The sequence below is a fragment of the Dryas octopetala genome, chromosome 9 (genome assembly GCF_963921425.1).
Source record: "Dryas octopetala chromosome 9, drDryOcto1.1, whole genome shotgun sequence".
Classification (NCBI taxonomy): domain Eukaryota; kingdom Viridiplantae; phylum Streptophyta; class Magnoliopsida; order Rosales; family Rosaceae; genus Dryas; species Dryas octopetala.
In genome coordinates this window covers 7,258,761-7,273,371 of record NC_141374.1, presented here as the reverse complement: position 1 = coordinate 7,273,371, position 14,611 = coordinate 7,258,761, and the positions used below count along the sequence as shown (strand labels likewise).

General features: G+C 38.1%; 1 protein-coding gene and 2 pseudogenes across 1 annotated transcript; 2 read left to right on the top strand and 1 right to left on the bottom strand.

Annotated features, from left to right (window-relative positions):
* Positions 1-3,683: 3,683 nt before the first annotated feature.
* Positions 3,684-5,927, top strand: CSR1 (chlorsulfuron/imidazolinone resistant 1). Its single transcript, XM_086228065.1, has one exon. The coding sequence runs from the start codon at positions 3,759-3,761 to the stop codon at positions 5,751-5,753; it is 1,995 nt and encodes a 664-aa protein (XP_086084191.1). The 5' UTR covers positions 3,684-3,758; the 3' UTR covers positions 5,754-5,927.
* Positions 5,928-8,230: 2,303 nt separating this feature from the next.
* Positions 8,231-10,642, bottom strand: LOC147273548 (rust resistance kinase Lr10-like; annotated as a pseudogene).
* Positions 10,643-10,653: 11 nt separating this feature from the next.
* LOC147273547 (rust resistance kinase Lr10-like) lies at positions 10,654-14,611 on the top strand (annotated as a pseudogene).

The window sequence follows — 14,611 nt, the reverse complement described above, 5'->3', positions numbered from 1 at the left end:
ATTTTCAATATAAAAAATAATTTAAAATACTCTAAAGAAGCCTAAACCCTAATATCATATACCATATCCTAGTTTGAGGTTTTTGGGCAATTGAAAAAAAAAATGATTTGAGATTTCGTTTGGCCGTGTTGGAGTTTCGTTTAATTGTTTTTAAACCCTAAACCAATAAACTCTAATACCTTTTTATATAAAAAAATAATTAAAAATATCGTAAAGGACCTAAACCCTAATATTCTATACGATATCTTAAATAATATAGAGTATAGATTATAAAGTATATAGAATTTAGTGTATATATTATAGAGTATAAATAATATATTAATTTTATTTATTCATTATACTAATTTTATTTCATAGTATTTACCTTCAGCGCGCATTATATTCATCTTATATCACATGAAACTTACTATATAATTTGGTTTCTTCAATGTTTTTTATCAATATAGTAGATAATATGTCAAATAAATATATAGTAAAGTTTCATTCAAAATTTCCGTATTTTGATAGTAATTTCCATCGTTTCCGTTTTAATTTCTGTCGAAATTTAAAAATCTTCGAAATTTCCGTCGAAATTTCCGTCGAAATTTCCATCGAAATTTCCATCGAAATTTCCTCGAAACCCGAAATTTTATTCCTTGCTTGATTCCAACTTTTTTTTTTTTTTTGTTATTTGGGTTTTAATGGGAGTCGTTGCAAATCAAAAGTGGCTTAATTTTAATGGGTTTTTCAATTTTGTTTTTTGGGAAAATTTTTCATTCAGGACACCTATTTTGGGGTCAATCCTATTTTAGGATACCCGTTTGGGTTTGTGTTAGTGTAGGACACATATTTACAATTTGTATTTTTGTGGGACAAACCGTCACCTCCGTCAAGAATTCCGTTAAAAATAGACATGTGCCATGCACATGACCTATTTTCAAGGGACAAAATGGACAATTCACCATAATATATTAAAATAATTAAAAATAAACAAGATTAAAACTAAAAATATATTTAAAAAGTTTAAAACTATAAACACAAAAAACACAAAAAAAAAAAAAAAAGGATTGAAGAGGGAGATGCAGATCTCACCCCCCCCCCCCCCGTTTTCACTCAGCCCCAACCACCTCCGGCGGTGGCTTTACTGCCGGCGACGACCCACCCTCTCTTCTCTCTCTCTCTCTCTCTCTCTCTCTCTCCCCATCTCTCCCTCTATTTCTCTCTTCCTCTCTCTTTAATTCTCTCTCTTTATCCCTCTGTCTCTCTCTCTCTATCCCTCTGCTACTCGATGCGCAACTGCGCATCCTTCACACCTTCACCCTTACTGCAAGTCTAAAGAAAGAAAAGAGCAAAGTCCACTTGCTATTCTCTTTATCTAATCCTCTCTCTATCATTCCTATCCATGTTTGCTCAAAGATGTAGACTCAAAGTCTCAAAATTTTCTTTTAATTTGTGAATATTTTTTACTTACCTAGAGAGCGTCAAATGTCAATGCCTGAAGACTTCAATGTTTTTCTTTTGGCTAGAATATGGCATTTCCGTATCAGACAAAGGGTGCTGAGTATGATTAAGAGGAATCAATCTTGATAGTTTCTGTAGATTTCTAAGAGATAAAGATTGCTCCATTTGGGATGCGTGGAAAGCAAATTGAGGTTCAGATCTAATTATAATTCTTGGAAATTTCATAAATAAATTTATATACATTGAAATTTCATCAATCTCTTAGAAAACCTTGAGAGAGACAGAGAAATAGAGAGAAAAAAGAGACAGAGAGAGGAAGAGAGGAAGAGAGAAATACAGGGAGAGATGAAGAGAGAAAGAGAGAGAGGGGGGAGGGTGGGTCGTCGCCGGTGGGTAAGGCCACCGCTAGAGGTGGTTGGGGCGATGTGCAGAGAAATAGAGAGAGAAAAAGGAGGGTGCGATCTGCAGAGAAAAAGAGACAAAGAGAGGAATAGAGAAATGGAGGGAGAGAGAGAGTGAGATAGAGAGGGGGGATGGTGGGGTCACTGCCGGCAAGTATGGCCACCGGAGGTGAGTTGGGGCTGGGTGGAGAAGGGGTGCGCTGCCATCTTGTTCTTCTTTCTTTTTTGTTTTAGTTTTATTTTTAATTATTTTAATATATTATGGTGAATTGTCCATTTTGTCCCTTGAAAATAGGTCATGTGCGTGTCACATGTCTATTATTAACGGAATTCCTGACGGAGGTGACAGTTTGTCCCACAAAAATACAAATTGTAAATATGTGTCCTACACTAACACAAACCCAAACGGGTGTCTTAAAATAGAATTGACCCCAAAATATGTGTCCTAAATGAAAAATTTTCCCTTTGTTTTTTGGGTTATGTTGACTATCAAGCTCTGTTGCTGCTTCTTTTGCAATCGACTCTAAGGAATCAGCAAAAAGACAAATTCCAAGTCATCCATTATGAGAATGTTAGGGCTTTGTTTTTAGTGAATTGGATTTTATAAATCTTGGAAGATTCATTCACTCCAATGGATAACCACCTGCCACAATGCTTCGGTGGGTAGTTTCGTTGGTAGTTTCGTTTTGAGGGGTGAATCGGTGGGTGGGTGGGTTGGGCTTGGGTTGTGGTAGGATGGGGGGTGTGCTGGTGGTGTTGCGTGATGGCCGGGTTGGGGATTGCTGGGAAGTGGGTAGGAGAGTGATTGGGTGGGTGGGCTGTGGTGGTGGTGGTGACTCGGCCATCTTGGCCGTTGGGGTGGTGGCTGTGTGGGTTATGCTTTTTGGAGGAGAGTTATGGTGGAGTGAGGAGGAGGAAGACGATCGTGAGGAGAGTTCACCTCATGGCGATCAGTTTTTTCATTTCTTTTTCTCTCTTTTGGTCTTCACGTTTCTTGGTCCACCTCTTTTGAGAAATCCATCTTCCGCATATACTATGTATATTGCCATGGATTATAGTTTCTCAATCGTGACTGTGACATATTAAGCTTGCATTTGAACCCAAATGTTTAATCCCTAACCCTTTTTATGCTCCAAGGGTCTTAAAAAAACATGTCAAAGAGAATGAAAAAAAGACCTCAAAAATGTCAAATGTTCAATCCCTAACCCTTTTTATGCGTCTTTGCAAAAAAAAAAAAAAAATTGTCAAATGAATCATTGCTTCATTGGTTACAACACAATTGGTATATTTTTAAGAATCATGTTTTAGAATTGGGCAAAAAGGGATCATGCTTTAGAAATAATTTATGTTCTTTTGGTATAAATGGAATCAGAGGAATACACTTGTTTTTCAATATAAGGCCACTAATCCTCAAATTATTCAATATGGAATCTGGAATATGGTGTTGACTCCAAAAATATTGGGATATTTTGAAAAATCTGGAAGACTAATCTATTTTAATTGCTATTAAGGATTTTTAACTTTATTTTTTAATTTTTTAATTTTAATTCTTGAGTATGCCCTAGTTCTCTTCAAAAAGTGCTCCAACTCTCTCGAGTGATACTATTCCTACTAATATTATGGCAAATGTTCTTGCAAATTATGATCATAATGTAACACCTGCTTGTAGTACGGTGAAGATTGGTTTTTGACGTGACATAAGTTGTAATATTTATTTCTTGTTACATTAAAAAAAGACCTACAAAAAGAATCTACATATAAATAAGACTTTTCTTGAGAATATATATAAATTACGACTTGAAAGGGCAAAAAACAAAATATAAATAGTACCTCTTGGCCACGAGTCTCCCACTTCTAGCAGCCACACCCCAAAAGCTGAACCTACCAATTCACTCACTCTGTTCTGAAGCGCTCAGCATGTCAACAATGGCGGCCACCATTGCTGCACCCTCTTCTGCCTTCTCCAAACCCTCTTCTTTCCCTTCTTCAACAAAAACCCAAAACCCCATCTCCGGATTCACCCTACCCTTTTCCCCTTTTCCTCAGAAACACACTCCTTTCCGCTCTCTCCATATCTCCAACTCTCTGTCTTCCAAAACCACCACCACCACCACCGCCACCACCGCTACCCCCACCACCCATTCAGATCCAGCAACTATAATTCCCCGATTTGCCCCTGACGAGCCCCGAAAAGGTGCCGACGTTCTCATCGAGGCCCTCGAGCGCCAGGGCGTCACCAACGTCTTCGCCTACCCCGGCGGCGCGTCGATGGAGATCCACCAGGCGCTCACGCGCTCCACCACCATCCGCAACGTCCTCCCGCGCCACGAGCAAGGCGGCGTCTTCGCCGCTGAGGGCTACGCGCGGTCCTCCGGCCTCCCCGGCGTGTGCATTGCCACCTCCGGCCCCGGCGCCACCAACTTGGTCAGCGGCCTCGCCGACGCGCTCCTCGACAGTATTCCAGTGGTCGCCATCACCGGACAAGTCCCTCGTCGGATGATTGGCACCGACGCCTTCCAAGAGACCCCAATTGTTGAGGTAACGAGATCAATCACAAAGCACAATTATCTTGTTCTTGATGTAGAGGACATTCCTAGAATTGTTAGTGAGGCATTTTTCTTGGCCACTTCGGGTCGACCCGGCCCGGTTTTGATTGATATACCCAAAGATGTACAGCAACAGCTTGTGGTTCCTAATTGGAACCAACCCATTAGATTGCCTGGGTACATGTCTAGGTTGCCCAAGTGTCCCTCTGAGGCCCATTTGGAGCAGATTGTGAGGTTGGTATCTGAGTCCAAGAAGCCTGTGTTGTATGTTGGTGGAGGCTGTTTGAACTCCAGCCCGGAGCTGAGGCGGTTCGTGGAGCTTACTGGGATCCCGGTTGCCAGTACTTTGATGGGTCTCGGGGCATACCCGAGCTCGGATGAATTGTCACTCCAAATGCTTGGAATGCATGGTACTGTTTATGCTAATTATGCTGTAGATAAGTCTGACTTGTTGCTTGCTTTTGGAGTGAGGTTTGATGACCGGGTTACGGGGAAGCTGGAGACGTTTGCTAGCCGAGCTAAGATTGTTCACATTGATATTGATTCGGCGGAGATTGGAAAGAACAAGCAGCCTCATGTGTCTGTTTGCGCGGATGTGAAATTGGCATTGGAAGGGTTGAATAAGATATTGGAGGGGAAAGGAAGAAAGCTGAAACTTGATTTTTCAGCTTGGAGGGAGGAGCTGAACGAGCAGAAAGTGAAGCATCCATTGAGTTTTAAGTCCTTTGGGGAATCCATTTCTCCTCAGAATGCTATCCAGGTTCTTGATGAATTAACTGATGGGAATGCAATTATAAGCACTGGTGTTGGGCAGCATCAAATGTGGGCAGCTCAGTTTTACAAGTACAAGAGGCCTCGCCAGTGGTTGACGTCCGGGGGATTAGGAGCTATGGGTTTTGGATTGCCTGCTGCTATTGGGGCTGCTGTTGCAAACCCGGGTATGACTGTTGTTGACATCGATGGTGATGGGAGTTTCCTTATGAATATCCAGGAATTGGCCACTGTCAGTGTGGAGAATCTTCCCATTAAGATTTTGCTGTTGAATAATCAGCATTTGGGTATGGTTGTTCAATGGGAGGATCGTTTCTACAAGGCGAACAGGGCTCACACTTATTTAGGGAACCCAAAGAACGAGTCTGAGATATTCCCGAATATGCTGAAGTTTGCTGAAGGTTGTGGGATACCAGCTGCCCGGGTGACAAAGAAGCAAGATCTTAAAGCAGCAATTCAGAAAATGTTGGACACTCCTGGTCCGTACTTGTTGGATGTAATCGTTCCTCATCAAGAGCATGTCCTGCCTATGATTCCGAGTGGTGGTGCATTCAAAGATGTGATAACTGAGGGTGATGGAAGAACAAGTTATTGATTTCCTCAGCAGCATCCGTCTTGTTTTAACCTTTCATGCGTGGTATGTACAATTTTGCAGTGCATTTAAAGTCTTTAGTTTATGTAGTAGTGTTAGTTTGAACAAGTTGTACTTGGAATAATCATAAAGATGTGTTAGGTTTCTTAACTTAAAAGTTATGTGTTGGGTCTGCCATCTCGTGCATATTTCAATTATGTTATATATTGTTCTCTTCATTCATAAATATATGTTATGCAACTGATAAAAAATAAAAAGATCAAGCTAATAAAATTGGCTTTCCAAACAAAATCCTCTATTTTGTTATCGAAACAAGGATGAAAACAGAGGTAAAGCCTCATTCGTTGTACAAGCCGAGAGAAGTAGACACTAGAATTAAAGAAGATGCAGGAGTAAATTCTTTGGTGGTGACGATGAAAAGCTTTTGATTGAATCTGGGGTGAGTTATTTGATAGTTGAAACTTGATACCACTAAACAATGTTTGATGTAAAATAGCTCACAACATAATACAACTAGCATATGATGTAAACAAACATAATTTTGCAAATGACTGGTATAGTAGTGGGAGCCAAAATCCACCACATGCGAAAGTCTTGATCTACCTCTTCTAAGAACATAAAGAAACAGTCTTCAAAAGGGCATAAGTTTGGTGTCTGCTAAGGACTTGAGAAGAAATGATAACTTGAAAGTAAGCTGGAGCTAGAGTTGCCCAAGTGTTGTGTGCCTTTGATTAATCATAGGTATATGGGTTTTTATATTGGAGGGGTCTAAGTGGCAAAAGGATCGTAGGCTGACTAGTCTGTAAACCCAAGACTCAAGAGGATCCTGATTCTTGAGATTGTTGGAGTTGATCTCCCTCCAAGGGTTTAACTCTTGATGAAGATTGAAGAGTTGTAACCCAAATTTAAAGAGATATGACACAACATTTGGAAGAGACATGTGCATCTCTATCTATGTAAAGGGATGATTCTATGCAGATTTCACGCAACCAAAACTCTCATTCCTCTATTGAAATTCCTGCTTTTCTCGCCTATGACATTTCAAAAAAACATCATTTTTTTTACTGTTTTCACGTAAGAAAAAAACATATGACAACCCTATGTTTTCACGTAAGAAAAAAACATCATTTTTTTTACTGTTTTCACGTAAGAAAAAAACATCATTCCTCTATGCTTTTCTCGCCTATGACAACCCTATCATCATTTTTTTTTACTGTTTTCACGTAAGAAAAAAACATATGAAAACTAATATATTGCAGAAATAGTTTCTAGAAATTCTTGGGCCGTCTTGAAAACTTTTTTTGGAGTGTTGGGTTGGTCTTCGAGAGTGCAAAATGCAGGACCAAGTGACCAACAATAGTAAATTGCTAGGCTTTATTGTATTCTAGAGACTTATTTGCACGTTCCACTTTGAATACTTGCAAGGGAAGGTAAATTTTTTTTTTTAAGGAAAGCATAAATTTTTACGTGCCATTGAAATATTATTTCCCTCTAGCTATAGAAAAATTATAACCCACATATACATTGTTCCAACATTTCTTTGTAAGGGGGAGTTTGTGTCCTACTTAGGGCTTTACCCATATTGGATAAAGAGTGAACTTGATTGGAGACTACACTTATTGAGCATTTTATATAGGAACGTCCCAACTCAGGGAGTTGACAACCAGAACTTGGAGACCACAGTCCTCAAGTCCTTGGCTATGAGAGAGAAGGCTTCTACTTTTGATTGAGGATGCCCAACTCAAACGGTCTTCTCGATCTATATATAATTCATCCATGTCTTCAAAGCATGGGTTATCTTTTGTCTTGGTACTTGGTTAATTATTAAAAAACTTCTTGTGGACGTGCTACTCGATACCTGGATTCCCTATTATCCTTATTTTTACTTCTTTCATTTATAACCGAGCAACATAAATCCAGGAATTGTAAATACATAGATGCCACACAATCACACCTAAAAAATGTTATAAATCTAATTAATCTTTTTCCCTTACCAATTGATAATAAATATATGATTAGGATTAAAAGGAGTAAAAACAAGTAGAGGATCTAAATTTGTAGATACCCATGTTTATTGTCTAACTGCCTTCTTGCACGGGATAATAAAAGATTTACAGAGAAGGTATATTCTCGATTCACATCAACATCTTCAAAGAAATGTTCAAGTTGAACAACAATGAAATTTCTTCAATGACGATTAAGAAATAAGAACAAGAAGCAAACATCATAAGTGCGCTTTTCCTTGACACAATGACACAGCGATGTGAAATATAAAAAATTGGCATAATCATAAATCATAGTCTCAATTACAAGATGTGAAACGTACTATCAATTATTTCTATTTTAAAACATAGCAATATGAAATTTATTGAACGCATTTGCTTAATTAACTATATACAACACCATAACTATCTTATCATGACAACACATAGTGACAGGTAATTCTTGAGGTATAGGTAGTTCTTGCAGGAACAATTGCATCAATTTGAAGTAGATGCAAAAGGATTAGGAGGCATGATTAGATTGTCACCTTCTCCTTCTAACATTTGAGCTACAAATTTCATGGAAGGACGATCTATTGGGTGCCATTGGATACACCATAGACTAACAATTGCAAGTTTCCTAGCAATCCGAACGTCACCTTTGTCCTCAATATGGATCTGTAGGTCGTTTCCTTGTTCTAAAAGGTTATAGATCCATTCCGGGAAGTAGACTTGGTTGGTGGAGTCTTCCATGACTTTAAAATTTCTTCTGCCCCCAACCATTTCAAGCAATAGCGTTCCAAAACTATACACATTGGCCTTATAGGACAAGTTACCAAAGTTCCTAGAGAACACTTCAGGTGCAATGTAGCCCATGGTTCCCCTAGCTGTAGTCATAGATATTGCACTTTGATCCTTGGAGCACAACTTAGCTAGACCAAAGTCAGAAACTTTTGGAGTGAAATCCTTGTCTAGCAAAACATTATTTGGTTTGATATCAAAATGGAGGATTTGTTGGCCACACCCTTGGTGAAGATATTCGATTCCTTTGGCTATGCCTAAACCAATATCTTGCAACTTATCCCAACCAAGGAATGAGTTCTTGTGATCTGCTGATGATAAGAAATTCTGCAATGAGCCATTTGGTAAGAATTCATAGACAAGAGCTCGTATAAATCCATCAGAGCAAAAGCCAACCAATCGAACCACATTGACGTGGTGGATTCGACCCATTGTTCCCACTTCGTTTATAAAATCTTCCCCCCCTTTTAACCTGAATCAATGTTGTCAAGTATTTTTACAGCAACAAGTAATTCAGTGGAAAGCTTCCCTTTAAACACTGTTCCATAGGCCCCTTGGCCCAACTTATCCTTGAATTGATTTGTCATCCTCTTAATATCAGCATAGGAATATCTACTTGGCTTGAGAGCTTTGTAATCATCTAAAAACCTTTCCATTCTCTGCTGATTTTCTTTTTCTATTTTGTTAGAGCTATACACATAGTAGATGACAGAGCTGGTTACTATAGCAACCACAGAAAGTGCGCAAGTTCCTGCATAATATGAGCGTCTGTGTTAAAAACACCCATTTTCTAGAAAAAAAAAAAAAAACTATTCTACATTGCCTCAATAACACCCCAGGCCCCTTGTAGGAAAGAAAAAAGGAAAGAAAATTAATGAAAAAGAAAAAAATCAAGAGTGATAACTCACCTAGTATCTTTAAGTTTGGCCTTCCATGGTTACCACCTATAAAATTAAGTTGTTAATGAAAGAAGTAGTTAGGTTTATCAAGTCAAATAATCTGCATAACATATAAGTCTGCATTCCTTGCATAAATATACAGACATACATACATACATATGCATACAACTAGCCTTGTCAATGAGCGGTTGGATTGGGGAGAAGTGGGAATGAATAATTTGAGGGAAACGGAAATGAAAGGGTATAGTAGTTTTGAGGAAGTAAGTTTTTCAGTTTGGAATGATTAATTGGAAGGATAAGATACAAACAATGTTATGTTGCCATCCCTATGAACTTAGACCTCACATTTAATCAAGAGTCAACTTAATCACTGATTTAGATTTACAGTTAGGTAAGAATGTAAGATTAACATTTTTCGTTAATTGGGATGACTGAAAATATGTTTTCGCAGAAGCAAAAAGTGAAGATAGATGTGGAGCTTAAATGGCATACCTTTTGGCACATCTAAACATTCAGTTTCCGTCAGGTTGTCTGCGAATTCATTCTTCAATCTGCATGTCTTGCCTTTCTCCTCGCAATGTTCACAGGACGGTTTGGACCAATTCAGTGTCAGAATGGGCAATCTAATGTCTGGAACTGATGTGTAGTCATGCATCTTGGTACAAGACACCAGGGGCAGTGCATCAATGGGTTCTATATAACCCTCATAATCAGAGCATACAGCATATATCTGGTTGCTAGGATTGCCAAGGCAAGGGCTCAATTTCGTCAGCCTGTAATAATAAGAGTCTGGGGAATATTGATCTCTTTCTATTGATGGTGGACAACTGAATAAGGTACAGTTAGTTCTGTCCTCTACGCATTCGAAGGGAAAAGAAGATGAACGAAGGTCGAAAATCTGTCTAGGCTAGCAACCACTTTGGTAGTATAATTCAATTTGTTGAGACGCATAGTCAATCTTTTTAACGAACAGCTCATTATTAGCTGATGATGGCATGTCGAGCACAGTTTGCTTGTCTTTGGTGCATGATAGATCAAAGCCCTGGTAACCACAATGGCTTGGCTGCCTGCCTTTAAGGCAAAATTGGAACCGGATGGCAGGGCCGTGGCGTTTACATCTTACTTCTGTGCTGCAATCTTCAAGGCCTTGTACTCTGCCGTGCACTACATCTACTACTATGAGCAACCACCATAAGAAATTCAGAACCATTTCTATTTTTAATGAAAAATTTGAATGCCAAAGATAATTCGGATTGTACCCTGTCCTGTGGCAACATCAACATAAGCTTTCCATTTCGATTACAAGGAGACCCTAAACACTGTGGGATCAAAAGGTACGTATGAGCTATCTTGTGAGCCAAACACTACTACTACTACTAGCACTGCTGCTGCTGTATTATACTTGTATTCGGGAAAGTATTACGTATTGGCAATCAATTACAGCAACTTCAGAATACGAGTTGTGGATGCTGATGTTGTTGATCAGAAGAAAGGCAACAACTACTTCTCCAGCCCGCATTACTCTTTAAGCGGCTCTAACTTCAGTATTGTTGAAGATTCTTACGCCTATTATGAACATCCCGACAGACCTACGTTATCAGAGCCTATAATTTTTTTGATGTGTGCAAATCAGATGAATTCTCCTATGTTTGTTGAATCTGCTCCATGCACAATGGACAAGAGCAGCGCCTATTCTTATCTCATGGTTGGCAACAACATCAGATCATTTGATTTGGGGGAGTCCTGCAAGATAACACTGATGGTTATGGTATCGCCTTCAAACGACAAGTACATGAAGTCTTGTGAAGGCATTTATAATGAAATAGGGAGTGGCTTTGAACTCTCATGGTTTAATTTCGGATGTGGATGTGGAGTTGATGAGAGTTGCGAGGGATTAGCTGCTCCCGCCGGACAGTGAAAGGTAGTACCACTAGCACTTTATCACAACATAAGAGTCAATCTATATATACCTTCATCCCTGCGCTTATTGCTAGATTATCCATCATTTAGAATTTAGATTTCAATTTTTTGGTTAGCGAAATGTAGCTAAGACCATAGAAAAAATAGCCAAGACACTGCATGTCATGCGGATGATTTTGACCCTTGGATATTGGCGGATTCACCTTTCCACTACTAGAATATAGTTTCTCTACTTATAGATTTGTTTATGCGAAAATTCAACATCAACTTGTTTCTTCTTAATTTCACTTTTCTTGAATGTTCTTGTAACCTACACACATTTCAAGACACTGTATACATCCTGTTAATAAATTCTAAATTAAGGCAAGTAGGCAACAGTATATTAATCTGTTGTAATTAATGGTTTTAGATGCAGAAAACTTTTCTTGGTACCACATGTTGGGTCGGCCCAGGCAGCGACTAATATTAATTGCATCGATATATACCATTTATAATTTAATCACTATATGGAGTTTTTGTTTTTGGCCAGGCACTATATGGAGTTTAAGTGTGAAGTTTTATCTGAAAAAATCTCTATCATGTTATAATTATCAATATATGCTCTTATGGTTAGTACAGATATGCTAATCTTTTTGTTTTCTTTATCTATTTAGAATCTTGGTACGAGAGACTAGAAACAAATTATCAGGTGAGTGGTCTCATCTCTCCAACCAGCTTATATAAGTGTGTAGTTAAAATTTTCTTTGTCCTTGCATTTATGATTGGTCAAAGTGTCAAACCACCTTATTCATTTTTATCGAATTTCTTCACTTCGTTTGCAGGAATACTTCTCATAAAGAACTTTTTTCTATTCTACACTACGCTCACTACCAATGGAATAGTTTACATCGGTAAGAGATGGATTTCAAAATCAGTTTGTTTAAAGCATACATATATACATATATATATATATATATATATATAAAGGGATTGCACTGGAGGGACCACCCCGCAATGTAGTCCAATAATCGGAATCATCTATTTTTTAAATCTTTATTTAAGAATCATCCCAGTAAATAAAAAAACGGAAGTCGTTTGACCATTTTAGTTATCAGAAATGTTGTCTTCGTTTATTTATTTTGTCATAGCTAGAAGATTAAATGGTTCCGATTTAGTTATTTTTTTGCAAGGATGATCCTTATATAAGGACCTAATAAATAGATGTGCGATTCGGTTCATTAGATTACATTGATGGTTGATCCCACATATGATCCCTTTTGGTTCTTATCTAAATGGATCCTCTTTATAAGTTTCTCATAATATATATGGAGGCCCTAATATATATATATATATGATTGTATGTATGGAGGCCCCTTCTGTTATGTATACAGTTCGACTCATATAAGGGACTTAATATGAGGGACGAATGAGGCATAACACATTCAATGTATTTAATATGATTGTAAAATCAATAATAGATAATGTTGCAGCCTTGCAGGCCATACTTTGGCGCTGCATGGTTGTGATCAACCCCTTTTGTGGTTTGAAGAGGGTTCAAGTTGGCTAGCGCCAATTTTGAACCGTGATGTAACAGTTTGGTTGAATCGCAATATATAATCAAGCCTTTGGCTTTTCCCTCAAAAAAAAAAAAAAGAAAGTAAATCTAACCATTAAATGTGTTGTCTCTCACTTGTCCTTTTTATGAGCCAAATTATCTATATATATTAGTCAATCCGACTCATATAAGGGACTTAACATAGGGACAAGTGAGGGACAACACATTTAAGGGTTGAAATATTTACTTTAATGAATATTAATTTCACAATCGTATTAAATTCAACCATTAAATATATTGTCTTTTACTTGTCTCTTATGTTATGTCTGTCATATGAGCCGGACTGATATATATTCTCATAATGAGCTAAAGGAAAATAATGCGTTTGATTGCAGATAGCTATGTGAACATGGATTTGGAAGGACATATATATCATCATTCCAAATAATTTTTGTTGTCCAAGGACAATGACAAAGTGGTTGATAGTATTATTGAAGCAGTCAATGTCTTCTTTCATTCTATTGATTCCATTTTATGAACTGCAGGATTTTACCAAGTAGCCAAATTTTTACTTGGCCTTCCCTTACTAACTGCATTACTAATATACAAATGGCGAAGAAGGCACTTGTCAATGTATGAAAATATAGAAGACTTTCTGCAGAGTAATAATAATCTTATGCCAGCAAGGTACTCTTACCTGGACATTAGAAAGATGGCAAAAGGTTTCAAGGACAAATTGGGTGAAAGAGGCTATGGCATCGTATACAAGGCAAAGCTTCTTAGTGGCCATCTTGTAGCCATCAAGATATTGGGTAAGTCCAAAAGTAATGGGCAAGAATTTATTAATGAAGTTGCTGCCATTGGAAGGATTCACGTACCATGTTAATGTGGTGCGACTTACTGGATTTTGTGTCCACGGATCAAAGCGTGCTCTTGTATATGATTTCATGCCCAATAGATCTCTTGAAAAATACATTTTTTTCTCAGCAAGGAGTTCCCTTCTTAAGTTGCAAGAAAATGAATGAAATTGCGCTTAGAGTGGCTCGTGGTATTGAGTATCTACATCGTGGATGTGACATGCAAATTTTGCACTTTGACATCAAGCCTCGCAACACATTCTTCTAGATGAGAATTTTTCCCAAGGTTTCTGATTTTGGGTTAGCAAAGTTATACCCATTGGATAATAGCATGGTGCCTTTGACTGCAGCAAGAGGAACCATGGGATACATAGCTCCAGAATTATTCTATAAGAACATTGGAGGTGTTTCATACAAAGCTGATATATATAGTTTTGGAATGCTATTGATGGAAATGGCTGGAAGAAGGAAGAATTTGAATGGAGACATAGAGCATTCAAGCCAATTTAGTCAAATCTACTTTCCTACTTGGGTTTTTGACCAATTGAGTGAAGGAAAAGACATAGAATTATGAGATGCCACTGAGGAGGAAAAGAAAATCATAAAGAAGCTGATCATGGTGGCATTGTGGTGCATACAATTGAAGCCTAGTGAACAACCTTTCGATGAATAAAGTAGTTGAGATGCTTGAAGGAGAAATTGAGAGCCTCCAAATGCCTCCAAAGCCTTTTTTGTATCCACAACAAATGCCAGTAGAGGATGCTGGGGATAATTCAAGCACTGCATTGGCATCAACAGTGGCAGAGTCTGCAGAGATCAATTTGATTGCAGATGAAGTTAAATGATTTATTGTTATGTGCATGCTTAA

What these genes read in the sequence shown, in the direction of transcription:
- CSR1 (XM_086228065.1), top strand. Translation starts at nt 3,759, where the DNA reads ATGTCAACAATGGCGGCCACCATTGCTGCACCCTCTTCTGCCTTCTCC.